At 34.3% G+C, this 25,979-nt stretch overlaps 2 protein-coding genes and 1 long non-coding RNA gene across 11 annotated transcripts; all 3 read right to left on the reverse strand.

Moving 5' to 3' along the window:
* Positions 1 to 9,033: 9,033 nt before the first annotated feature.
* LOC145559315 (antiviral protein MAP-like) lies at positions 9,034 to 12,086 on the reverse strand. Its single transcript, XM_081620737.1, has 2 exons — positions 12,008 to 12,086; positions 9,034 to 10,179 (listed from the first exon to the last, which is right to left on the reverse strand). The coding sequence occupies exon 2, from the start codon at positions 10,121 to 10,123 to the stop codon at positions 9,248 to 9,250; it is 876 nt and encodes a 291-aa protein (XP_081476863.1). The 5' UTR covers positions 10,124 to 10,179; positions 12,008 to 12,086; the 3' UTR covers positions 9,034 to 9,247.
* Positions 12,087 to 14,912: 2,826 nt separating this feature from the next.
* LOC145558168 (putative F-box protein At3g10430) lies at positions 14,913 to 16,965 on the reverse strand. The gene is made up of 3 exons (XM_081619315.1): positions 16,759 to 16,965; positions 16,482 to 16,554; positions 14,913 to 16,388 (listed from the first exon to the last, which is right to left on the reverse strand). The coding sequence occupies exons 2-3, from the start codon at positions 16,550 to 16,552 to the stop codon at positions 15,260 to 15,262; spliced, it is 1,200 nt and encodes a 399-aa protein (XP_081475441.1). The 5' UTR covers positions 16,553 to 16,554; positions 16,759 to 16,965; the 3' UTR covers positions 14,913 to 15,259.
* A 3,624-nt stretch (positions 16,966 to 20,589) lies between these two features.
* Positions 20,590 to 24,650, reverse strand: LOC145558169 (uncharacterized). 9 transcript variants are annotated; one of them, XR_014092385.1, is made up of 10 exons: positions 24,498 to 24,650; positions 24,002 to 24,111; positions 23,395 to 23,499; positions 23,147 to 23,164; positions 22,958 to 23,055; positions 22,766 to 22,804; positions 22,188 to 22,320; positions 21,972 to 22,082; positions 21,020 to 21,133; positions 20,590 to 20,939 (listed from the first exon to the last, which is right to left on the reverse strand). It is a non-coding gene; the product is annotated as an uncharacterized LOC145558169 (long non-coding RNA). The 9 variants fall into 9 exon arrangements; XR_014092383.1 differs by adding an exon at positions 23,641 to 23,750 and having other exon boundaries at positions 20,590 to 21,133; XR_014092389.1 differs by having other exon boundaries at positions 20,590 to 21,133; positions 22,188 to 22,271.
* Between the last annotated feature and the right edge of the window lie 1,329 nt (positions 24,651 to 25,979).

Here is a 25,979-nt window from a genome sequence, read left to right on the forward strand (position 1 = left end):
CCCGGCTTGCTATACATTGTCAAGGGTAGAGAAACGTATGTTTTGTGCATGTTTGTACGGCATTAAGGTTCCATCAGGGTACTCATCTAACATGAAAAGATTTGTAACCTTAAATGGAGAATTGAAGCTGACAAGTATGAAATCCCATGATTGTCACATTATGATGCAAGTATTCCTACCGATTGCAATCCGTGGTATTCTACCGAAACACGTGAGGGAAGCGATTACAAGCCTTTGTTCGTTTTTCAATACAATTTGTAGCAAAGTTCTTGATCCTTGTACACTAGATGCTTTGCAAGCAGATGTGGTTGTGACTTTGTGCAAATTTTAGATGTATTTCCCACCCTCATTTTTTGACATAATGGTTCATCTGGTTCTTCATTTGGTGCGTGAGATTAAGTTGTGCGGTCCAGTGTTCATGAGGTGGTGCTACCCTTTTGAAAGACACATGGGTACATTACAAGATAAAGTACGAAACCGAGCTCACCCTGAAGGAAGTATAATGCAAGGGACAGTGGGTGAGGAGATAGGTAACTTTGTGGCGGACTACATAGCCCTTGCTCAACCTATTGGTCTTCTTACTTCTCGACATGAAGGTAGACTTGATGGTCATGGCACAATTGGGTCGAAACGAATGTCACCAGACCGAGATCAGTTCTTACAAGCACACCTTTATGTGTTGCACCATGTTTCAGATGTGCACCCATATTTAGACGAGCACATGGCTTGTTTGCGTGCCGAATTTCCATCCAAAGGTGAAAGGGCACTTATGCAGTTGCATAATAAGAAATTTGTTGATTGGTTTCGTGAACGAGTAATGAGTGGATTGAATGATACTAATGTGACCGATACAATACGGTGGCTTGCGTACGGTCCTAGGGATGATGTCCATTCATTTGAGGGATATGACATCAATGGGTACACTTTTTGGACCGAGGCTCGTGATTTGAAATCTTCCTCCACCCAAAACAGTGGTGTAACTCTTGTGGCATCGTCAAGGGAGTTTTCAAGTTCTAAGGATAAATCACCTGTCGATGCAGAGTTGTCATACTATGGTCGAATTCAAGAAATATGGGAGCTTGATTATTGTTACTTCACGGTTGCTCTTTTCAAGTGTAAGTGGGTTGGTAATATCAGGCGTAACGTCAAACATGAGGACTTTACTCTTGTAGATCTTGGCCACTTGAATGATAGTGCGGAACCATTTATCCTTGCATCTCAAGCTAAGCAAGTGTTCTACGTAACTGACCCAATGGATTCAAAATGGTCTATAGTGCTAGCTGGAAAAAGAAGAATCTTAGGCATTGGAGATGTTGAGGATGAGGAAGAATATGATGCGTTTGATGATTCAGCACCTTTCACTGTTCCTAGACCTGTTGTACTAAATGACATAGACAACGAAGCTGGTTATATGCGATCAGACCACAACGAAGGAATTTCAGAATGAGGTAGTTTGATTAAAAGTTAGTAATGGTTTCATTGCAAATATAGTTTAGTTATCATGTATATAGGAGCATAAGTAGGCGAAAATGATATATTTGTAGTTTGTAATTGCCTAAGTGTACTCATTATCATGCATATACAAGGTTATAGGACCATAAGTAGGTGAAACTGGCATAAATAGCTTCTACTTAACCCAACTCCTTTGTTTTGTGTATGAACTAACATTTATTCATTCTAACAAACTATTTTCCATATGTAGATTGAAATTGGCATTTTGTACTCATTATCATGCATATACAAGGTTATAGGACCATAATAAGTAGATGAAAATGGCTAAAATAGCTTATACATAACCATAATAACTATCATGCATATACTTTACTATACACTAATATTGTTTTATGATTGCTTTGACATGTGTTTATATCTCATGGTGGACGATCATGATCCTCCTTTGGTAGAGGACATTGACGATGATGAGTATGAGGACGAGTATGAGGATGACGACTTCGATGATAGTGATGCTCCTTATGATGTGAATAAGGAGGATGACTTGGGTGAGCCAGAGGATCAGGCTCAAGATAAGTTCGATCGTAGGCTTGACGATTTTGAAATGTCAGCTGAACGTGCACCGGCCATTGTAAATACAGCACGTGAGATTGTTGGTGAGAACCCGACTCCTGAAAGTCAAGGCCAAGGACAAGATGAAAACAACATAGGTGGTGGAGGGGGGGAAAAGGCACCGGCTGAAAGAAAAAGAAGGGGTCCGACGAGAAGCTTTAAGAAACCGGACGGTCCCATGGTCTTGGAGTATGACAACAAAGGCCAACCCGGGCCCAAATGGCGTCGACAATATGCTAATCAAGTTGGCTTATGTTCGCGGAAAATCCCCATTACACTTGTAATGCGACAAGTACCTCCGGGTTTGATTCAAGCATTTTGGGATGATACAAGGGTAAGTGTGTTTTTGGCACATTTAGACAATTTAAGATACCTCAACCTTATGATTGTTTTTAAATAGAAACTAATAATCGGTTTTAATTTGTGCTTGCAGAGGCAGTTTTCTATTCCTAATGATCCCGAGAAGAAAAGGGTGTTTGTCTCTTTATTAGGGGAAAGATTCAGAGGCTTTAAGACCAAGTTGACTAATCGGTGGATCCACAAGAAGAAGAAGGTGCAAACAAAGAAGAAGAATTCCAAAGAGGATGACCGTCTCCCGTGGCAAATATGGCCGACCGTGTCAAAAGATGATTGGGAAGAGTTCGTTAGAATGAAGAGTCAAAAGAAAGCCATTGTAAGTTTGTGTAAATCTGATGTCAATTGAATAATAGCTTGACACTTTTTGTATTAATGAGACTAACATTTTTTGTTTTGTAGGAACTTCGAGAGCAAAATCAAGCGAATGCAGAAAAGAAGGAATACGTCCATCGTATGGGTCCTAAGACTTTTGCTGAAAAGAGACCTGAGTGGGCCGCTTCGGGTTTATACCCTAAAGCGCTTCTAGTGGCATCGAAGGAACCCTCTAGTTCCACGATCACTACATTGGTGAGTCGTGCCGGTGATTTCTTTTGTTCTCTCCATTCGTTTGATAAGAAAACCGGAAAATGGTTCATCAAGGGTCCGGAAGCCAAAAAGCTGGCGGATAAGCTAGTAAGTTACCTATGAATTGTTGAAATTAAGTCACTTTTGCATCTAATCACTGTACAAACCATTAACTGTTTTACTGACCTCATTTTTCGTTATACTATAGCTTGAGCACACTCAAGAGATGGTGGAGGGCAAATTTGAACCAAGTGTGGAGAATGACCCTTTCACCATGGCTTTGGGAAGGCCATACCATCCAGGACGAGTAGTAGGTTCGGGAGGGTCATTGCTTGGATGGAATAAGGTGATGGGTCCCGAATACACAAAATCGGGTAGATCTCGAGCTAGTGTTAACTCACCGGGGGAGTTGGATGCCAAGGTGGCATCAATTAAGGAACAAGTACGCAACGAGTTAGTTGGTGAATTGAATGCTTGGGCGAAGCTGATGAACTTACCGACTTTGCCGTTCCTCACTCGTACCCCGGTCGACTCATGTTCTGAACCAAAAGGACAAGGAGAAGGTGATAGACATGGAGGAGATGAGATACGTGGTGAAGATGTGCCACCTGAGGTAAAATCAATTGGGTTATTAAAAGTTTTAAAATACCGAGTTAATTAAGATTTGAGGTGCAATGATTGATGTACTGTTGCAGGTTCCTACTCCTACACATGCGGACTCGAGGGAGCTTGAAAATCCAACACCGCATGAATTTCCAGAGTTACAGGTGATTTGTAACCCTCTACCTTAATGAATTTTGTTATATCTATGTTGTTGTAAAAGTCCTATTTAACTATCTTCTTTTTATATATATACTTGTGTAGGAAGACACCCGGTGTGCACTTCTAGCCCCGGGGCATGCAAATAGTACCGTGTTGAGTTTGGTGGCGTATGGTAGTGCCCAACCGACGACGGGTGCTACGGCGGGGCCACATCATTACTCGGTTGGGATCGATTCTGTGGTTGCGGGGTTCGAAGACATCCCACTACCCGTACCAATAGAGGAGGTTGAGATAACAGCGCTTTGGCAAGCTGTAGGTAGCTTCGTTGATTGGCCACGTGCATGGGTGAAGTTGATTAATAAGGAGGTAAATTATTTACTCACTTGCCTATTTTCTTCATTTCTCAACTTATAAACTCCTTGCATCTCAAAACAACTCATAATCACATATTTATAAGTGTTTGTCATTTGAAATTACATTAAAATCGCTAACTTCTAAGGTTTTGGGTCCAATTCATCAAACTAAAGCCACTTTGAGCCGAAATGGCTACTCACTTGCCTATTTTCTTCATTTCTCAACTAATAAACTTATACATTCTCAAACCATATCATAATTACATATGTATAAGTGATTGTGACATGAAATTGCATAAAAGAAGCAAACTTCTAATGTTTTTGGCGCATTTATTCAAAATAAACCCAATTCGAGCCGAAATGGCAACTTACTTGCCTATTTTCTTCATTTCTCAACTTATAAACTCCTTGCATATCAAAACAACTCATAATCACATATTTATAAGTGTTTGTCATTTGAAATTACATAAAAATCGCCTAGTTCAATTTTTTTTTTTTAAATAAGCAACTTCCGCCGCGCCGGGACACCCGAGGGAGCCGCCCCCGCTGCCGGAACAGCAAAGGCAGCCCGTGCCGAGGCCACAGCAGCCCCGAAAGATGGCTGCCAAGGCTGTAGCAGCCACGATAGGTGGCTGCCAGACTGCTGCAGCCTCGGCAGCAGCCTGCCTGGGCTGTTGCAGCCTCGACAGGCGGCTGCCATGGCTGCTGCAGCCTCGGCAGGTGCTGCCTGTGCTGCTACAGCCATGGCAGCCGCCTGTCGAGGCAGCAGCAGCCCAGGCAGGCTGCTGCCAAGGCTGCAGCAGACTGGCAGCCACCTGCCGTGGCTGCTACATCCTTGGTAGCCACCTGATGGGGCTGATGTGGCCTCGGCACGGGCTGCCTTCGCTGTTCCGGCAGCGGGGGCGGCTCCCTCGGGTGTCCCGGTGCGGCTGCCGTTGCATTTTTTTTTAAAAAAAAATTTAAGCAATTTTGTCCAATTCATCAAAATAAAGCCATTTTGAGCCGAAATGGCTACTTACTTGCCTATTTTCTTCATTTCTCAACTTATAAACTCCTTGCATCTCAAAACAACTCATAATCACATATTTATAAGTGTTTGTCATTTGAAATTACATAAAAATCGCCAAGTTCTAAGTATTTGGGTCCAATTCATCAAAATAAAGCCATTTTGAGCCGAAATGGCTACTCACTTGGCTATTTTCTTCATTTCTCAACTTATAAACTCCTTGCATCTCAAAAGAACTCATAATCACATATTTATAAGTATTTGTCATTTGAAATTACATAAAAATCGCCAAGTTCTAAGTGTTTGGGTCCAATTCATCAAAATAAAGCCATTTTGAGCCGAAATGGCTACTCACTTGGCTATTTTCTTCATTTCTCAACTTATAAACTCCTTGAATCTCAAAAAAACTCATAATCACATATTTATAAGTGTTTGTCATTTGAAATTACATAAAAATCGCCAAGTTCTAAGTTTTTGGGTCCAATTCATCAAAATAAAGCCATTTTGAGCCGAAATGGCTACTCACTTGACTATTTTCTTCATTTCTCAACTTATAAACTCCTTGCATCTCAAAACAACTCATAATAACATATTTATAAGTGTTTTTCATTTGAAATTACATAAAAAATCGCCAAGTTCTAAGTTTTTGGGTCCAATTCATCAAAATAAAGCCATTTTGAGCCGAATTGGCTACTCACTTGGCTATTATCTTCATTTCTCAACTTATAAACTCCTTGCATCTCAAAACAACTCATAATCACATATTTATAAGTGTTTGTCTCTTGAAATTACATAAAAATCGCCAAGTTCTAAGTTTTTGGGTCCAATTCATCAAAATAAAGCCATTTTGAGCCGAAATGTCTACTCACTTGGCTATTTTCTTCATTTCTCAACTACTAAACTTATAAATTCTCAAACCATATCATAATTACATATGTTTAAGTGATTGTGAGTTGAAACTTATTATTTCTCAATCTATTTCAGATTTCCAATGGAAGCAAAACTTCAAAGAGAAAGAGGGTGGAGAAGCCTAAAAGAATTGATCAACCTAAGAAGAAGCTAAGTGAACAACAGTCCAAGAGTGAACAAGCGTCGAAGTTGCACTCTTCGAAAGGTTCACCCATGCCACCTACTCCACTTGTTGAAGACATTGTTCTTCAATCGCTCTCTACTGACATGACCTTTCTTCACAACCGTGCTTGTCATTTGGTCGATCCCATGGAAGTTGCACTTCCTAAGGCAATGTTCCACTATGATGAGGATGCAATTGCATGGATCAGCAAAGAAGATGTGAAGGAATTTCTACGTGGTGCAAAGCTTAACATTTCCCTCATTCAAACATTCATGAGGTACTTCAATGCCCACATAATCTATACTTTTTTCAAGTTATTCAAATTGATGGTGATTATCCTACATTTGATAAATTATTCAATGTTCATGCACGCAGAGCACTACAGGAGCACTTAACTGACACTGATTCTCCTTGTAAAGTTGGGTGGTTATGCCCCGAGCAGTTATCCACTACTAAAATCATAGGCAACCCCCATGACGTGTTGTACTATGTTGAACAGAGTATAAGGGAATCAGCGCATGCGGGAGACAAGTTCATATTCGCCCCATGTTATAGAGAGTAAGTCTAACCATGTCAAATTCTATCGATTTGGCCTCATTATATGTTGACTCCTAAATATTAATTACCTTGTCTATTGTGAACTTATGTAGGGAGCATTGGAGCCTCATGGTGATTTGTAATTCCACTAACACAATTTATCACCTTGATTCAGCTCGATCATCGGAGAAGTGGTTCGTGAAGTCTATATTGCAAAAGTAAATATATATAGCAACCTATAGTGATGATTATTGCTAATAATAACTAATTTAGTAATCATACGACTAATCAAATTTGAATGTACTTTTTTATACTACAGTGTTATGAAGAAGCTACATTGTCGTGCTCCAAAGGGTCCAACATGGAAGACACCGTTGGTAATTTACATGATATTATTGTGATTATCTTGAAAATCTATGGTAGTAAATATTTGCTCATTTCCTTTGCATGTTTCACTGATGTGATTTGTTTGTCATATGCTAGTGCGCACAACAAGAGAATGGACTTGATTGTGCTTTGTATGTGATGAGATTCATGCTTGACATTGTGACTCATTGTACGGACACTCAACAGCTTGATGAGGTAAGTCCTAAAACTTCTTGAAATGCTATATTTATGTGATTTCACGCCTTAGACACCTAATATTACCCAACAATGGCATGTTATGAGAAACAAAAAAGCTATTTCACAAGAAAGGTAGAAAATGGGCTGAATAGAAGTCATATGGGCCATGTTAGGGCCATTTTGTGTTAATATGCTCTTTTGATGTGATTTCTTTCCTTATACACATATAACTAGATAATATTGACATGTTATGAGATAAATAAAGTTCATTTAATAAGAAATGTAGGAAATGGGCAAAGTAAGGTCATATAGGCCATATTCGGGCCATTTTGAGTAAAAAGCGTCATAAAACTTAATAAAATGCTCTCCTATACAATTTTAGGGCTTACACACATACAACTACCCAACATTGACATGTTATGAGAAAGAAATAGTTCATTTGATAAGTAATGTAGAAAATGGGCTACATAGAAGTCATATAAGCCCTATTTGGGCCATGTTGAGTAAAATGCGTTGTTAAACTTCTTGAAATGCTATATTGATGTGATTTCTAGCCTTAGACACCTAATATTATCCAACAATGACATGTTATGAGAAACAAAAAGGCTATTTCACAAGAAAGGTAGAAAATGGGCTGAATAGAAGTCATATGGGCCATATTAGGGCCATTTTGTGTTAATATGCTCTTTTGATGTGATTTCTTTCCTTATACACCTATAACTAGATAATATTGACATGTTATGAGATAAATAAAGTTCATTTAATAAGAAATGTAGGAAATGGGCAAAGTAAGGTCATATAGGCCATATTCGGGCCATTTTGGGTAAAAAGTGTCATAAACCTTAACAAAATGCTCTCCTATACAATTTTAGGGCTTACACACATACAACTATCCAATATTGACATGTTATGAGAAAGAAATAGTTCATTTGATAAGTAATGTAGTAAATGGGCTATATAGAAGTCATATAGGTAATATTTGATAAAATACATATTGTTTGCCTAATTAATTATTTTTAAAATAATGTTTTTGTATTTCAAGTTTTGCAAGGTCCAAAAGGATGGTCCGTTGACAATCAAGGAGCTTAATGAAGTTTGTGACATGTTGGCGTCTTTCATCACCTTCAACATGTAAATGGCATTGTAATTGTAAATTATTTATGTTAACTTTTGAACTATATAACTTATTATTCATTATATATGTGTACTTACTATTATTTGTATATGTAAGTAACTTTTTTTTTTTTTTTGTATTGCGTTTGGGAATATTTATATCTATATATATAATTGAATTCTTGTTTCTAATATTATTTTTGTATATAATAATTAATAATATTATTACTAGTTATTATAATAATAAAATTATTAATTATTATATTTAATATAATTGCTGGAATTACAGGTTATTATTATTGCAGGTTTTTTTTTAAAAATATTATTGCACGATGGAAAAAAAACGAAAAAAAAAAATTGACTAATAGGCACCGGTTAGGCAGCAACCGGTGCCTAAACTATCCACCCACCAAAAAAAAATGGCGGGAGAGCAGTATTAGGCACCGGTTAACCGGTGCCTATTCCACCCTATGGCACCAGTTAACCGGTGCCTATTACACCCTATGGCACCGGTTTTGAACCGGTGCCAAACACCATGTTTTTGGCACCCCTCACATAGGCAGCGGTTCAAACCGGTGCCTTAGACCGGGTTTGAACCGCTTCCAATTGCCTTTTTTCACCTAGTGATATTACATGTATGATTCAATGATATAATATCATTGCTTATTTATTATTGATAATTCATGCACATAGTCCATATGAGATAGAACACGGAAGATAAAAACGTAGAAAATGATACATAGTACGTACACACATACACATTAACTAGGATAGTAGGATGTATGATCGATCAGATGACAACTCATGCATCAACGAAAACGTACATCATCAGCATCCGATAGAGCAGTTTCTAGTTTATTTACTTCTTTTGAACTTAAGGATGGCCATGTCGTTTTTAATGTCATCCAGTGTAGTGTATTTCTTGTTATTGATTGTTTGTTGTGGTTTCAATTTAGTGCATGGAGGTGTTGAATCATGAATAGATTTAGAGATTGAATTCCAATTATTCTGAAATTCAACCATTTTATCTCTGAAGGCTTTTGTCGAAGCAGTTCTCACATCAACTATGGCTTCCTCCATGAATTTAAAACGTGCTGCCTCGGAAACAATTTGGACCGCAACAAGAACAAATTTAGCCTCTTTCTTGGGCTCTGGATCTTGTTTCCCATAAACATCAAGGATGGTTTCCTTGAGGAGTTTAAGTTTTAAGCTGAGGTTCACTCTTTTTTCTTTAGAGACTTTCTCGAGGCTGCCATAGGTGCTTGAGAACTTGGTAGTTCTTTCTATATTCATTTTTGCGAAAAGGCTTTTGATGGCAGCGTTAGGAGTGTCAACAAAGAAATTGGAACGATAATCCTTGCGTTTCTTATTCTTCGGATCCTCGTACATGACATTGTCTGTATAACCCACCACATAAAGGTCCATCACATCTATTCCTAAGATGACCCATTGTTCCGGAACCTTGCTAATCATAAGTTTTACATGAACATATTCCTTGCCTTTTGATGGTGTGCCGTTCGTCGTTGGTAAGCCGCAGACCCCGTTTTGGGCTTTCACTTCATCGCGCAGGTTCGTCAAGAATGCCTTGTAGCCCGAAGTACCCTGATCAGTAAGATCCAATGTCACGGTAGTCTTCAAATCCTTCCTAATTTCCAATTCATTACTTTTCACGATGGTCAATGATAGCATAGCCACTACCACCATTATCGTGGCTGCTGACAACATTTTCATACTGGCTATATATGTACTTCTCGTATATATTACCAATCGTTCGTCACTCTTTCCACCTGCATAGGAATTGAATATTCAGCATGTTAAGATCTTGCTTACTTAAAAAATGATTAATACACCAATTAAATTAGACCACATCTTTTTAATTGGTAGATATCATTGATTATATTCCATAGTTTTAAAAAATCATTTATGACAAGTACATTAATATCAATCTATCTATGCTGATTTATTAAAAGACGCTCTTAACAACGTCCACGTATCACATAAACCCCCATCTCTACGCCAAATGGCTCTTCCTTCTTTATGTTTTTCATAGCATGTATAATAATAATAAAAAAAGTTCTACACAAGATTTGAACACACAATCTCTAATTCTAGAACTAAGTGCCTTACCATCAAACTATGTAATTTTTTATGCAATATTTTGAATTTAAAAAATTACTTCCTACGTCCGTTTTAAAAATTAATAGTTTAAGTAATGCATTGACAAGCGTAAAATCTTTCATGATGCAATAAAAAAACGGAGAAAATATGATATATGTACTGTTTGAGAAGTATTTTAGTAATTACTTATTACCTTATGCATCAAGTTATAAAAAAATTCGTATTCACAAGTATTTTTGTTTAAATCCATGCATCACACAATTGTTAACCTAGTTATCAATATAATATATCATCTATAAAAATCTCCTTCAAATAGGTTGCCAATCAAACCATCCAAGACCTAAAAGTCTCATTTAATTTCTTCTAACAAAGACTTATATATATATATATATATATATATATATATATATATATATATATATATATATATATATATATATATATATATATATATATATATATATATATATATATATATATATATATATATATAGTTGTACACAACTTCTTATATGTGTGGCCAGCTATTATGTTTGTTACTTCGTATAGTAGTGTTTTAGGAGTTACTTCATCAGTGTTACAAAGGTTATTTTGTAAGTGTTACAGGGGTTATTTGGTTAGTATTTTAAACATATCATATATTACGTATGGTGAAATCAACTTTTTTTACAAAAAAATTAAGCCTAAAATGGTTAGGAACTAAATGTACTTAATGATTAGGTCATATGTAGTTGAATTTGACAAAAAGGACCCAAATTGGTTAAACTTGTACACATATATATGTTGACCTCATTCGGATTTAAAATTAAAGTATGTAATGGAATAACTTTTACCATTTTAGCCTTTTTAGGTCATAATAATTACATAATAGTAACTATATTAGGCCTAACTGCACTTTGTTTTTTTATGAATTGAAATTATTTTTACTAAATTTAAAATATTTTTGCTTAATTAAAATTATTATTATTATTATTATTATTATTTTTTCTACTGATTTTCTATTAAAGTTACTAAATTTTATCAAACTAAAATTAATTTTATTAAATATTACGAAGTAATGTTTTAAGATGAATTGAACCATGCCTAAGCTAAATTTGTTGCTAGAGGTTTTGAGCTAAAGCTACATGAAGAATAAATCTTCAATATTGTTTTAAATAGCCACACATTAAAAGAGAGTCTAACCACTATAAAGTGTATAGTAGCAGTTAAAACACGTTGGTAATAGATGTAATCTAGAGTAGCCTTTTGAAATTAGCATTAGTGTCATGTTTGACTATGTTAATGATAGAGTGTAAAATATATTCCTGGGCCTCAACCATCGGCTTGACCTTTTTTTGTCACGTTGGTTTCGATACCTTGTTAGTAGACCATGTTAACAAAAAACTTAAGCTGATGATTGAGCCCCAAGAATTCATTTTATAGAAATTGTATAAATTAAGGACACATTTTATTTTTAAAAACTAAAAGGGAAAGAGTATAGAGATTAGAGTAACTTACAACAAAACTAAGCCAAAGCTTGTGTTTAGTGGATATAATGTGTAGAACGACTAACTATAGTAGAGAGAAGAGATTTGTGATGGTGAGAAGAAAAGGTTGGCTCTTCGGCTTTTTATATAGGCATATATGGCACCTATCCGTAACTCAAACACGGGTACGACCATACGATCAACTAACAGATCTAGGAATTTAAAGATCTAGGAATTTAAAGATCGGAGTATGAAATTAGGCTTAAAAGGGCAAATACAGATTTATCTGCCAGATAAACGAATTTTTATAAAGTGTGGTCATATATTCAGTACTTTTGGTGAGCTGTCCAATTATTGTTTGCAACTTGCTTTTACTGTTTGGTGAGGTTATTTATAAAGTATGACTACTATTAGATGAAACTTGTGCAATGCACAACTTATTTGTGTCGCTGGACTTAGCAACGGAATCTTCAATCGCAATATTGCTGTTAATAGGAGTCGAACCCGTGACCTCAATGTCAAATAGTGAAACTCTTACCAACTATACCAAATATTATTTGTTTACTTTTACGCACATAATTGATAATAAATGAAAGAAATATTAGAGACGGAATTTAAAATCCATCTCTAGTTTAGAAACGGAATTTAAAATCCGTCTCTTATAGAAACGGAATTTCAAATCCGTCTCTAATTTAGAAACAGATTTTCAAATCCGTCTCTAATTTAGAGACGGATTTAAAAATATGTTTCTAGTTTAGAGACGGATTGAAAATCCGTTTCTAATTTATAGATGAATTTAACTTACATAATTCGTCTCTAATGTAATATTTTAAATAATTAGTTTCAAAAATTATCTAGAGACGGAATAAAAAATCCGTCGCTCATATTAGCAACGGAAAAAAAAAATCCGTTGCTACTTAGCAATGGGAAAAAAAATTCTGTCACTAAATTTAGCAACGGAAAATAAATCCGTTGCTAGATTCAGCAACGGAAAAAAAAATCCGTTGATAATTTAGCAAAGGGAAAAAAAATTCGTTTCTAATTTAGAGACGGATTTTCAATTCCGTTGCTAATTTAGCGACGGAATTTTTAATTCCGTCTCTAATTTAGAAACGGATTTTTAAATTCCTTCTCTAAATTAATTTTGAGACGGATTTTTTGATTCTGTCTCTAATTTAAAAACGGATAAAATTCCGTCGCTAGAATTCCGTTTCTATATGGACATTTTTTTGTAGTGACATATTTCAATGTAGGAGTCTATTTATTAGTGGGCTACTAAAATTATTTCATTTTTTAAGGATAAATTGATAAGCTATAGTTGTAATCGTAGAAACTTCTAATATTAAATTTCAAAATTATTAAATATGATACCTTAAAAAAAAAAAAAAAAAAAAACAAAATGACCTCATTCTTGCATTTAGGTGGGAAATTTTTTTATCATGACTTTCAAGTTTATTTTATTATTTATTATTTTCTTTTGATCCCAAACTTGTATTAAAACAACTAATATATCTCTGTTAAAAAAAAAAAACCAACTAATATATCGTCGGAAAGCCCTAGAAATCTACTTTCCAACCTAATTAAAATCAGGTCATTAATTATCAAAATTAAGAACAAAATTAATTGAACCTCGATTATCGTACATTTTATTTGAATTAGTAACCCTATCTTAGATATTGCCCAAGTTGCAATAAAATAACTTACTACTCCATATTCTATAGAATTGTCATTGTGTAGGCAGGGGACAAGATATCGTTATTCATTTAAATGGAAGTTTTGTTAGAGATAATATCGGAAAATATATGTGTGATATATTTTCTGTATTGATCTTATTAGGAGAATAATATATTTAGGTTTATTATATGTTGATATTATTAAAGTATATCTTTTAGGAATATTGTTTCCTATCTTATGTTCTTAGGTTTTGTATAAATACTTTACCTATGAATAATATTCAAGCTATTCTCTCATAAATAATTTGTCAAGTTTGTTAGCTAGAATACGACAAACAAGCTAAGAGCCACTTTTTGTTTGTTTGGATGGAGATTAAATTCTACTCAGCACGTTGTTAGCGTGTGCATCAAGGGCTCTATATAATTGATTTGTTTGGAATTTTGGATGAGAATAGTACTCCGTATAAGAACGAGTAATAAATACAATATACTTGGTACCATTAAGTCTTTATCAATTTATCATAAGTCATTATCAATTTATCATACTCGTACATATTTTCAATGCATGTCCAACGTTTAGTTTATCTTGTTTGTTTTTATCTGCTCAATCATGAAGCCAATACTCAGTATTTTTGCTAAATAACAACGCAATGAATCCAAAATATTGATGCATTGTGCGATAACGTGGTCCTTATAGTTGAGATGTATTGTGTTTCATCTATGTTTGGCATCAAGTAAATTTAATTTATATGTAGTATATGGGAATAATTTGTCAAAAATGGTACGGACTATCACACTTCACAACTAGGAATAAACGGTGTTAAGGCTTTACTATGCTGCTAGTGCTTTGATAGCATGAAAGAAAGCAAATTAGTTTCTTGATTTTGATTTTACAATTAGCAAGAAGGTATTTATGCATTCCAAACTGTTGAGAATGCTTAACACAAAACTATAGTAAAGATAGATGGACTAAGCCCACGATACACTAGTCTCAACCTATTGCCTGAACAGCACTTTAGGGAGGAGTAAACAGACAATTTAGATCAAATAACTTGAACACCAGTAAGATAAACATTATGTTGAGTTATTGCCCTTATCGGTGAACCGACTTGCAAAGAATATCTTAAAATTAAACAGCCACTGCAACTGAATAAGGATCAGCTGTTGTTAGTACCGTAAGCATGTACCATATGCAAGGATAAGAACATACGAAGAAGATGATGTCAACAGCAGCACAGCCTGTGTTTGGTATTGTGTAACACATTTCCAGCATAACTAGTTTTTGGAGATATTAATAACATGTTTTTTTACATAAAAAAACAAACTAAGATGAGCTGATAAGGCACTCTTATTTCATCAATTGGAATACACAAAATAAGCAGATTACCGACAACACATCAAAGCTATCTCTAATTTACAAGATATTTCACCATATAACTATCGATGGCATTATTCAGCTCTGAAGTACTTGCTAGAAGAAGAAAAAAAAAAACACTTCATTTTTAAACAAAGCACTTGACAAACATAGGCTGGGTTTGCACTGGTATGTTGAATCCAATACTTAGTTATTTTCTGCTTCAACTTCCTCAGGCTGCAGCCCTGCCTCGTTCTTATCTTTTGATCGAAACCAGACTTTCCATGTAAGCAAAAACTCCTTCACACCACCTTTCCTTCTGAAATGCAAGATCTTTAATTTCTTGTGGTGTTTCGGGATCCAATAAGACCAGCTTACCATCAACACATTCTAGTAAGAGCCTGTTATTTCTCCAATGACCAACAGGACTCCGAATATCTGACAATGGTCCCACAGTAAATTTCTTGGTCCAACACTCCTCACTCCATATCCAAATTTCGAACTTCTTGTCTGTCTCATGGAGAGTCAGAAACGCAAGAGAATCATCATACACTCCAAGACACTTAGAGCTTGGTTGTGCATAGTCTGGAACATCAATCTCTTTGAATGCATCAGTAGCCATATCAAAAGAAATGATCACTTCAGAACTATATTCAAGTGATCCAAACCAGTAACAACATCCATTCACATAGATGTAACATTTATTACTTTCCAAATCATAAGCTCTAGCCAGATCTCCGCAATACCTCCATGAATCAGTCCTTAACGAATAGACAAGGACTGACACAGGATGCTTGACATCACTTTCATCATCATCATTAGTACTCCAATAACCTTTCATAACAACCACCTTATAGTCTCCACTAACAGGATCAAACCCGAAACCATAAACTTCATTAGAAGCATAAGTGAATTCAGACGGAAGATCAGGCTTACAAATTATTTTAGGCAAGGGTTTAAATTCATTGATGGCCGGATTCCACAAAGCACGACCACTAGAATCGTACTGGTACAGATAATATAATCCATGACACGGACCACAAATATACGAGCTATACATTGGCATACTATATAACACTTCATCAGCTAAAACTCGATGAGATTCATCAAGCAACAGCTCATACAGCTGAAGTTCAGCATGGGTAACATAATATTGAACAAGGATACAACGGCGCCAACTTTCATCATTGTTATAGTAGTTATTCAGGTGTTTGGATATGAAATTTGGACTCGAAATAATAGCATGCCATGATTTGCAAACACTCTTAAACTGCAACAGATCTTTCACAGGTAACCTTGACAGAATCTCAATGATTAAATTTTCAGGCAAATGATCAATCCTTTCAATTGCAATTGACATTGACCTCTCTTTTTCATTATTAATTCTGAAAAATTAATCCCAAAAACATAATCAGCAAATTTAAAACACCCATCAAAAAATAAATTAAATTAGAAGGAAAGAGATATAAAGATTTGACCTTTGTTTCAAGAGATGATTAAAACGGTTGTTGTCATCTGACCAAGTGTAACGCTGCAAAGATAGAGCCATTGCTGCAACAAAACAAGAAGATTATTGGGTTAATTTTAACAACCAATTAACTAAGTATATATAATGTATGAAATAAGAAATTGAAAGCAGAAAATGAACGGGGTTAGAAAATATACAATTAAAATTCCAGGTTTAACGGCAAAGCAGGAAAACGAATGATAATTAGATGAAATTAAACATCAATTTGTTAAAGATTGATACAATACCTGGGTATTAGTTATAAAAGATTGATGGATCTGAATCTGGGATTGAAGAAGAAGAAAATAAAGTCAATCAAAATGACAAAATAATTGGCGAGTAAGTATGATGTCAATTTTACAAACTGAAAAAGAGGCTTAATCGGAGTATTGAATATTTTGTGTCTATGGAGTACTTGTCTTGTTTAGTTGTTTACGTACGATTATACGAAAACTTGCGATATACTCCGTATATTTTTTCATCTTTTGTTTGTGTGGGCGTTCGAGTCCCAATACTTGTGATTATGATCGTTTTAGGGGTGCAATTTGGTTAACCAAATAAAATTTGGGTTGACGCACGACGGGTCCGAGCTATTCAGGTAATCCTTTTAGTCGCCTTGGTTTGGGTAGGGTCAATTTTAGGTTAAGATTTATCGAGCCAGGTTTAGGTTAAATTTATATCAGTTCGAATCAATTCGTATTGGGTTCAAAACGATTTTAACAAGGTTAGTTTTAGGTCGGATGACTTCGGGTTAGGCTGCTTCGTTTAGGTTTATTTTAGCTCGGTTAAGTTTTAATTTAGTTTTATTTGGATGGATAAGGTTGATTTATCGTCAAATCCAATTCAGATTCTTTTCGATTTGATTAAATTTGGGTCGTATTGACAAAATTCAATATTCAAACAAATAAGATCATTTTAAAACTAGTAGTAATTATTGAGTATTATCTTATTATTAGATTACTATCAGGTCATTTATGTATCATTTTTCACATAGTGACAATAAAACTTACATGTATATATTACATTTCTCACTAAATCGGTTCTTGTGTCTTTTTAATCTTTAACTCAAATAATTAAAACCGAATTAACAATGATGACTTATTGTATGATGTATCTACAAAAATGAGATGATAAGTAATGAACTAAGACAATTTAATAGAAGATAGCCACACATTGATTACGACTAGTATGCCAGCAACATGCTAAGTCAGTTACTAGTATTAGAGATCTCTCCTTGTTAATGTGCGTTGAAGAATGATATTTTACATTGTCTTGTATTTTTTCATGTTTATTTTACACTAGTCGTTGGTGCACGCGCTACGCGCGTGCCCCCCGACGGCAAGATAAGTAATATTCGCGAATTTGTATGGTCCGTGTAGTATTCGTTATTATGTTCCGGCTTTGTAATACAAACAATGAAAAATTGATATAGAGTATATTTTAAAAATTGTCTATTAGAAGTGTAATGATTGAAATGTGTGTAAAATATTAGTTCAAGTGCAATGTGTTTTATTTTTAGAAATGGCTTATTGTGTTGTAAAAATAGTGCGGTGTATACATAATGTAAAGTAAGAAACATAGTGCGATCCATACGTGGTGTATTTTAAAAAAACAATTGGTATAAAAACAAACAATCTAGAAAAAAAATTAAATCGTAGTCAACACACGTGTTTCATAGATGTAATCGTGTTTCGTAGTTTGAGATTATGAATTTCCCAGCAACCTACACTACGCGCATGCCCCCTCGACAGTAAGATATGTAAGATTCGTGGATGTGATCGTGTTTCGTAGTTTGAGGTGTTATTAACATGCTGATTAGGGGAGCATAATTTAATGAATTGTAAAAAGAGCTTGTTGAATCATTAATGTTATTATTGTGTGTGATTATCTTGAATATCCGATATCCAATTTTTTCGAATCAAATATCCAAATTTTTTGGATCGGATCCGGATCGGATCAACAAATATTCAAATTTTCAAATAGTTTTGCTTAGCCCTAATTTAAGGACTAATCGGTGCAATATATGTAATGTTAATTGTGTGTTTTTATCTCTAAGATTATATAAATGCACATAAGTTTGGTTTATGCTAATTAGTTACATTTGAACGATTATAGTGTTTTTAGCAATCGAGCATCTTATTCTATAAATAGGATGTTCTTGTGTTGTTTTAGGAAAGAGCGCTAAGGGCTTTAAACAATAGATAAGTTGAATTCTAATTTGGTTTGTTGATTAAATATGTATTTTTAAGAGTGATATTGTGTATGGGTAAATATGAAACACATGATAAAGCGTTTTCTTTCTCATGATTTATATAACTACTTAATGGCTTTTAAGTGTACTAATTAATAATCTCTCTCTCTCTCTCGCTCGCTCTCTTTCCCATCCCCCTATCTCTATTTAGTGCTCTAGCTTTATTCGATCTTTCGACCTCCTCTATCTCTCTTGGCCCTCGTTCTCTCTCTATCTCACTTTATTTTTCCCAGCCCCTCTTTCTTATTTTCTCTCTTCTCCCAAATCCTTCTTCCCGTCTCTTGGCCCCTCTCTCCCGGCCCTTCTTTATCTATCCCTCGACATGCCCTTTACTCTTAGCTTATGGCTTGCCTTTTCTCTTTCTTTTTTGAAGTACCTTTTCTCTATTTCATAGCACCTTTCTCTCTCACCCCCTCTTCCCTCGCGACCTTGCCTTCTTTCTCTTTCCTAGCACCTTCATCTCTTAACCGGCCCTCTCGATCCCCCCCCCCCTCTCTCTCTCTCTCGATCTCTTTCTCTCGGCATTGCCTTTTCTATTTATCTATATATATCTATCCATTCTTTCTCTTTCTCCTGGCCTCTTTTTCTCTCCCAACCCTTTTCTCTCTCTTCTAGCCCTTTTCATTCTTGGCTCTCTCTGTCTTTTTCACTTGACCCTTCTCTTTCTTTTCCATCCCCCCTCTTTTTTTTTGTCTCCCTCTCTTCCTATTTCTTCCTCTCTATCTCTCTTTCTCTTCTTTCTCGAGTCTCTCCCACTGAATTTTGTAGTCATAAATTTGTGACTTTATTCTTGTCAATTGTCCCAGTAAGATTTTTCAAATTGTATGGTTGTTTAGTGTATGTGAATCTCTGTCCAAAAAAAAAAAGTATATGTGAATCAAATTCATTAATATTGTGGGGAATGGGGATTAATCGGTGCAATTATACATGTATTAAGTAATAAAAACGTTTTTGATACATGTTTATTACATTTTAAATAAATAAATTTATGATAATTATAAGTTATGTTCACTTAATAATTATGCTCAAGATTTTTTCCTTTTTTTTTTTTTTTTTGTGTGGAAACAATCAAGATTTTTTCCTAATTAACATTAATAAGTTGTCTTTGTATAGTTTTACAAAAGAGTTTTTATAGGTTTGAATAGTAGAGTATATTGACTTTGAATATATTTAGTAAATTAAACATATAACTAACTCTAAAAGTACTAAAATTAAACAAAGCATGTTTTGAGTTTTTTTCGCAAGCATTAAGTAGGTTATAGATTCCTTAAAATTAATTATTGAGTGTACATATGTGTAATGTGGAGTTAGAGACAGAAAAATTAGTTGAGAATTATTATAGAGAGAGAGGGAGAAACTATTGGGATTGATGTCAAAAAGGCATCATTAGTACAAAAAAAGAAAAAAAAATGACAACTCATAAAAAGGGGCAATATTGTCAAAAGTATTAAAATAAGCTTTTAATTTTGACTTACCTATAAATGAATTCAAACTTTGTAATATGAGACACTAAGACTAACGGAGCAATACCTAAACTTGTGCTTAAGTAAATAAGTCTCATTGTAAAGCTGAGCCAATATTGACTTTATTGAGTGATTCCAAAATTCATCCTATTGTAATGACGACATTAGTACTTTGTTGATGATTACAAAATTAACACTCCTATGTATATTAACTTTGATTATGGGGTATATTTCAACCCCGTTGGACATTTTAATTTGTTCAATTACTCTAAGAAACTGATCTTTCCTCTTTGCTTTTCTTTTATGTATCTCTTCATTAAATTTTCAGCCTTTTGCAAAATCTGAATTATAGTATGAAATTGACATAAATAAATGTTAATAGAAATTGATCAAAGAAATGAATCTGAATACATCATAATTACATTAAAAATCTACAAAGATTCACAATGGAAATCATGGATCATTAAGATTTGTTTTAACAACGATATGTAGGTGACAGTTGCATGTAATGGAAGTTCTTCAATTGCAGAATAGATGGTTGCAAATTCTACCTGACTGCCTCTGAATCATCAATAGCCAGTTGTAGCTGAGCTCCAGAGTGGTTAGACACATCAACTTTTCTCATGTATACTTCTATGCATTCTTGTTCAAGCTCAAGCTCAAGTAACATCTTGGCCCAAGATATTTCAGCCTTGCCCACTTAATCCCAAATTATCTGAATAAAACAGTATAATAAAAATAGAAATAGAGCTAATCACGGATGAAAACACAATAAACATTAAGCTTGTATTATACCTGAAGTTCATACAAAAGAGACCTACAAGGCTACAAGTAGTTTCCTCTTGTGAAAGAGGAGCATTCTGAATGTCACCCATATTAAGAGATATTTGTAACCATGATATTATTAACCTGCAGATATATCAGTTACAGAGATAAGCAAACAAAAAAGAACAAATGTAAAATTAACTTGCGGACATAAATTTAAGAAATCTAAATGATGATTAAGTCATATGCAAAAACTGATACTTTACATTCAAGATACTTAGTTCTACTATTCTAGCTGCCTTAACAGCTTATACACTTAATTTGCTATAGAGCGCTGGGGCAAATCATGGCCTAGACTTATATACACAAGGCACAATATAATGAAAAAAAACACTAACCTACATACACATCAGAAAACAAAGCAAAGAAATAAACCAAAACTGATATAACATAGACTCGGCCTTTCTGGTGTTTATGTGTGTAGCTTAAAGCTAATTCACAAAGTCTATCCCATAACTACCTGACTTGCGCTTGTGAGTAGTTTGGTGTATCATATGTCAGAAAAATGAACCCCTTTAATTACCCTCCCCTTTTTTATAATCAAAAGAGAGAATGGAATACATATCTATTGCCTTTATTATCTCCCTAGGCTGTTCCCTCCAACTCATCAACCCAAACACAAAGCAAAAGGGATCTGAAGCCTTATGTATCAAGTTAGTAGGATGTATGCAAATATATAAACTAAGCATATTAAATTTAATCGCCTATAAAATTTATGGAGGTTGGTTTGCTTAGTTTAAAGTATTCTATAGAAAATGTGATAGCTCGTACATTAAGTTATTCAAAGCTCATCCAAGCAGATTATCTAGCTGCTCATCTACTCTAGGCACATTATCTGTTTCCTGCTTCTTTAAGAAGTGCAGACAGAACATACAATCAATATATTTGACAGTAAAAGTGAGAATATAATCCCAAAACTAACCTAAGTCTTTCTTTGCTTGCTCAGCTTTCCCTTGTTCTTGCAGCTTCATGTATCTCTCATGGCCCCTCTCTGTTTTTCCAACTCCTCCCTAAAAATTGTTTCGGCACAGTCCTGCAAGATATTTAATGCTTAAATCTTAGATGCACTATATGCAATAAAATTAAATCAAGTAGTTAAGTTCTCTAATACGCTATTGAATAATGTGTATTACGTTACTTTGATTTGAGCTGCTTCACAGACTATATCAAATTTCTTTCTCCAAGTCTTCATAAAGTAGCCTCACAACCTTACGACCTTCACCTGCATTGAGAGTTTCTACTATCTTCACCACCTTTTCTGAAGTCCCATTCTATAACAAAAAGAAGTATAGATAAAAACCTCAATATCAATACTGAAAAAACTAAAGTCTGCAGTGATTGATTCAGCTTCCTATCCTCCATAACAATTATCGAGACATTAAATTAAATATCAAAATTTTATAGGAAGGTGTATCTAAAAATGCATTCATGAAATAGTTTATAAGAAACCATATGCCACTCAGCTCCTACTTATTTGCTCTCTAAAGAAAAATAAATCAATACACGAGAATGGACTCAACGATCCACTATGCCTATTTATTAGACTCGATGAATTACAATGTAATCAAACATATTTTTTCTCCAGATTTTACCAAATTACTTCTAGAAATGAATCATATTATCTTACAACACTAAGAAATGGCAAAAGGTCAGATTATCAATATATTAGTCCTGAGAAGCAAATGTGTAGCAAAAACTGAATGTTTAGAATCTTGCCTGGCATAAATGGTCAGTAAGTCCTTCACCTTGAATTTTCTGCCCATACACATCCATGACATGAAAGACTGGTAAATCATAAGTATAAGATTAAACAAAAAGCTTGACTTGTTAAAACTTAAGAAGAGTAGAAAACATCAATCAAGAGAGATAAGATTAAAAAAAAAATTTAAAAAAAATAAAAAAAATTACATGATTCCCATTATACTTGATGATGAAGTTCCTATGTGTGTACAGTACGTGCTTAGCATTCTCCCCATTTTTATCATAACGAAGCTCTCCCACAAAACCTGCACACATAGAAATTACATAAATAAGTTAATAAAGAATAAATGTGCCATTTTACAATTATAGCTGAAAATAAAGATGTTACGGACATACCCCACAAAGGTAAATCATCTGAGGTGCATTGAGTAGCCAGGTACCAGCAAAGAGAAAGCAAGATGTCAGCATAAAATAGTCAAGCTAAATAGTGATACAGAAACATGCAAACAAGGTAGATATAGCTGAGACAATAGTGTCAAACTCCAATGTGAAACCTCTCTTGACTTAGATGCATAAATGAGAAAGAATATAATGCTACGAATCTACGATTGCAGTGGCAACTTTACTACCAGTAATTAACATACCAATGAACAACTCAAACCAATATGAATTCTCAATTGCATCTCTGAATCGTGCTGCTTTATACTGGTCAAGTTCAAGTTCACATATGGAAGTCCTATCAACATTTTCTGCCAGAGAGAAATGCTATAGATGTCAGAACTTGCATTTCATAGATTGACGGCATCTAAACATGGGCAAGAGATGAAAACATGGGAAAAAAGCATCGGAATTAGCATGCAGAATTCAGATAAATCCTGAGGTATCCATACTTCTAAATTTCAAATCAATTCCGCTGTCAACAAGTTCATTTCCACCAAGAACCTCACCCAGGCGACCCCACCTGTGGGCAACCTTGCCCTCTGGATGGCAAAATGGAAGGCTGAAGTAGTTGTAGGATTATATTGTAATGACGACATTAGTACTTTGTTGATGATTACAAAATTAACACTCCTATGTATAATAACTTTGAATATGGGGTATATTTCAACCCCGTTGGACATTTTAATTTGTTCAATTACTCTAAGAAACTGATCTTTCTTGTTTGCTTTTCTTTTATGTATCTCTTCATTAAATTTTCAGCCTTTTGCAAAATTTGATATTAGATTATTATAAAAAGGATAGAGATCTTACCTCAAGAATACTGCAGAGTAGGGATGATCCCAAATGGATGTCTCAACTGATCTACAGGTTGACCACCTTCCAAGCCCTGTTCTTCCATGTCAATTCCTCTTTCTTTCCTTCTGTTCAAAATCAAATTAGGGGAAATTACTAACTTATTCACCACTAAATTAAAAGTAAACCCCAATTTCCTAACTACTAAGAATCTCTTTTTTTTTTTTTTTGTTCTATTTCAATTCCATTCATTTTTAATTTCTGTTAAGAAAAAAAAAATTGACTAAAAAAAGAAATACCCAGTTCATCATCATGCTTGAATCAACGAAAATTGTAAAATAAAGAACTGGGTTTTTCAAGAAATTCTTCTTTTTCCTACGCACAAATACACCCACAAAGATTCAACCTAAAAAATTCGAAAACAACAGGAACATATATGCAAAAATCCACGACAATCGAACAAGTAAACCCCAAAAATTTGAAACAAAATCGAGAAAGAGAAAAAAGATCGGACCTGATGAATGTGACGATCGAAACTCTGAGAAGAATCGAAGCCCCATCGTTGAAAGGGATGATCGGTGGTCTTGAGTTGCTGAAGTTTTAGTTTTCTCTCTCATTGTTTCCCCTAAATACTCTGACCTTTTTTCTTCTGAGATGGAAAGACAGAGGGGAAGAAGGTGAGGAAGTAGGTGAGAAAGCAAGGGCAAAATCGGCAATTTAATGAATTCAGGGGTGGTAATGTAATAGCACCAAAAGTTACTGTTACTAACTTCCCATATTTATATGGGTTAATTATAGATTATCTTCTGTTTTTATATTTGGTTTAATGGTTTGTGAAATTTCCTAATAAAAGCCACATACATGAGAACCTAAAAGAAGTTTAATTTTTGGTACTCTATTATATAGTTGAATTTCAATACCTAAGTTAGATCATGAAATAGGAATATAAATTATAAATTTTTAATAACACCGTAACCTGTAGGTGGGTTGAGCCAATGGTTGAGAAAAATTGTAATATATAGGGCTACATACTTGCAATGACTCATTTAGTGGTAGATCTTGATCAAGATAAAATGGTCTAACACAAATAATGATAAACTAGTTATGGGCCCGGACGATGTCCCGGTCATTAAAAATGTATTACTTTAATCGAACTATATATATTTTGGCTTGTTTGTCACTGAGAGCGTAAGTTGTTGTTTTTTTATTTTTTAAGATGATAGTATAAGCAGTTTGTGGCTTGTATGAGTTGGTTTGACTATAAGAATAAATTTTTTGCATTAAAATAAACTCTTTGTAAAATAAAAAATGATGAATCAAATCTTTATAAATTTACTCCATAATGCACAATAATCTTTTACTCTATAATTACAATTTTATGATTTAATGCACAAAATAAAAATGGAGTATGTTTAATTAATTTCTTACAAACTTCATTATTCTGTAATTATTAAGCAGTTATATTCAAAGGGAAATTATTATGTATATGAAGAGTTTATCAACTAAATTAAACATTAATACATAGACGTTAATGCACGCATGAAGTTTTTCAATTATATATAGTATGCTATGATTTGGCGACACATCATATGCCAAATGGCAAAATTAGTGACACATGACAAAACAACATGTTGATATTGATATATTGATTGATATTGATATTGATATTGATGTTTCTCATTAGCTTGCTTAAAGGTTAGTTAAACGCCTTAATCTTAGCTTCAATAATAAAGAGTCGTGAATTGTTCCTCATCTTGCTAACGATTTGACTTTTAATTCCCTTCAAATTAAAGATTGTTTTATTTATGCCATGTATATCATTCATGAACGATAGATCATAAGATAGCAATGCTCGTTTTATAATATGTATGTGTTGATAATAGTGGCCTTCCTTCCTTCCTTCCAAGTTATAGACATATTAATCTTAAATATCATGTCTAAATTTTAGGGTTGTTTTACCACCACTTACAAGATCAAGGTCTTATGGAAAAATAGC

The sequence above is a fragment of the Chenopodium album genome, chromosome 9, assembly GCF_948465745.1.
Source record: "Chenopodium album chromosome 9, dcCheAlbu1.1, whole genome shotgun sequence".
NCBI lineage: Eukaryota > Viridiplantae > Streptophyta > Magnoliopsida > Caryophyllales > Amaranthaceae > Chenopodium > Chenopodium album.

Coding starts and splice junctions, on each gene's coding strand:
- LOC145559315 (XM_081620737.1), bottom strand. CDS start 10,123: ATGAAAATGTTGTCAGCAGCCACGATAATGGTGGTAGTGGCTATGCTA.
- LOC145558168 (XM_081619315.1), bottom strand. CDS start 16,552: ATGGCTCTATCTTTGCAGCGTTACACTTGGTCAGATGACAACAACCGT. Junction 16,389..16,481: donor AATCATCTCTTGAAACAAAG/GTCAAATCTTTA, acceptor TTAATTTTTCAG/AATTAATAATGAAAAAGAGA.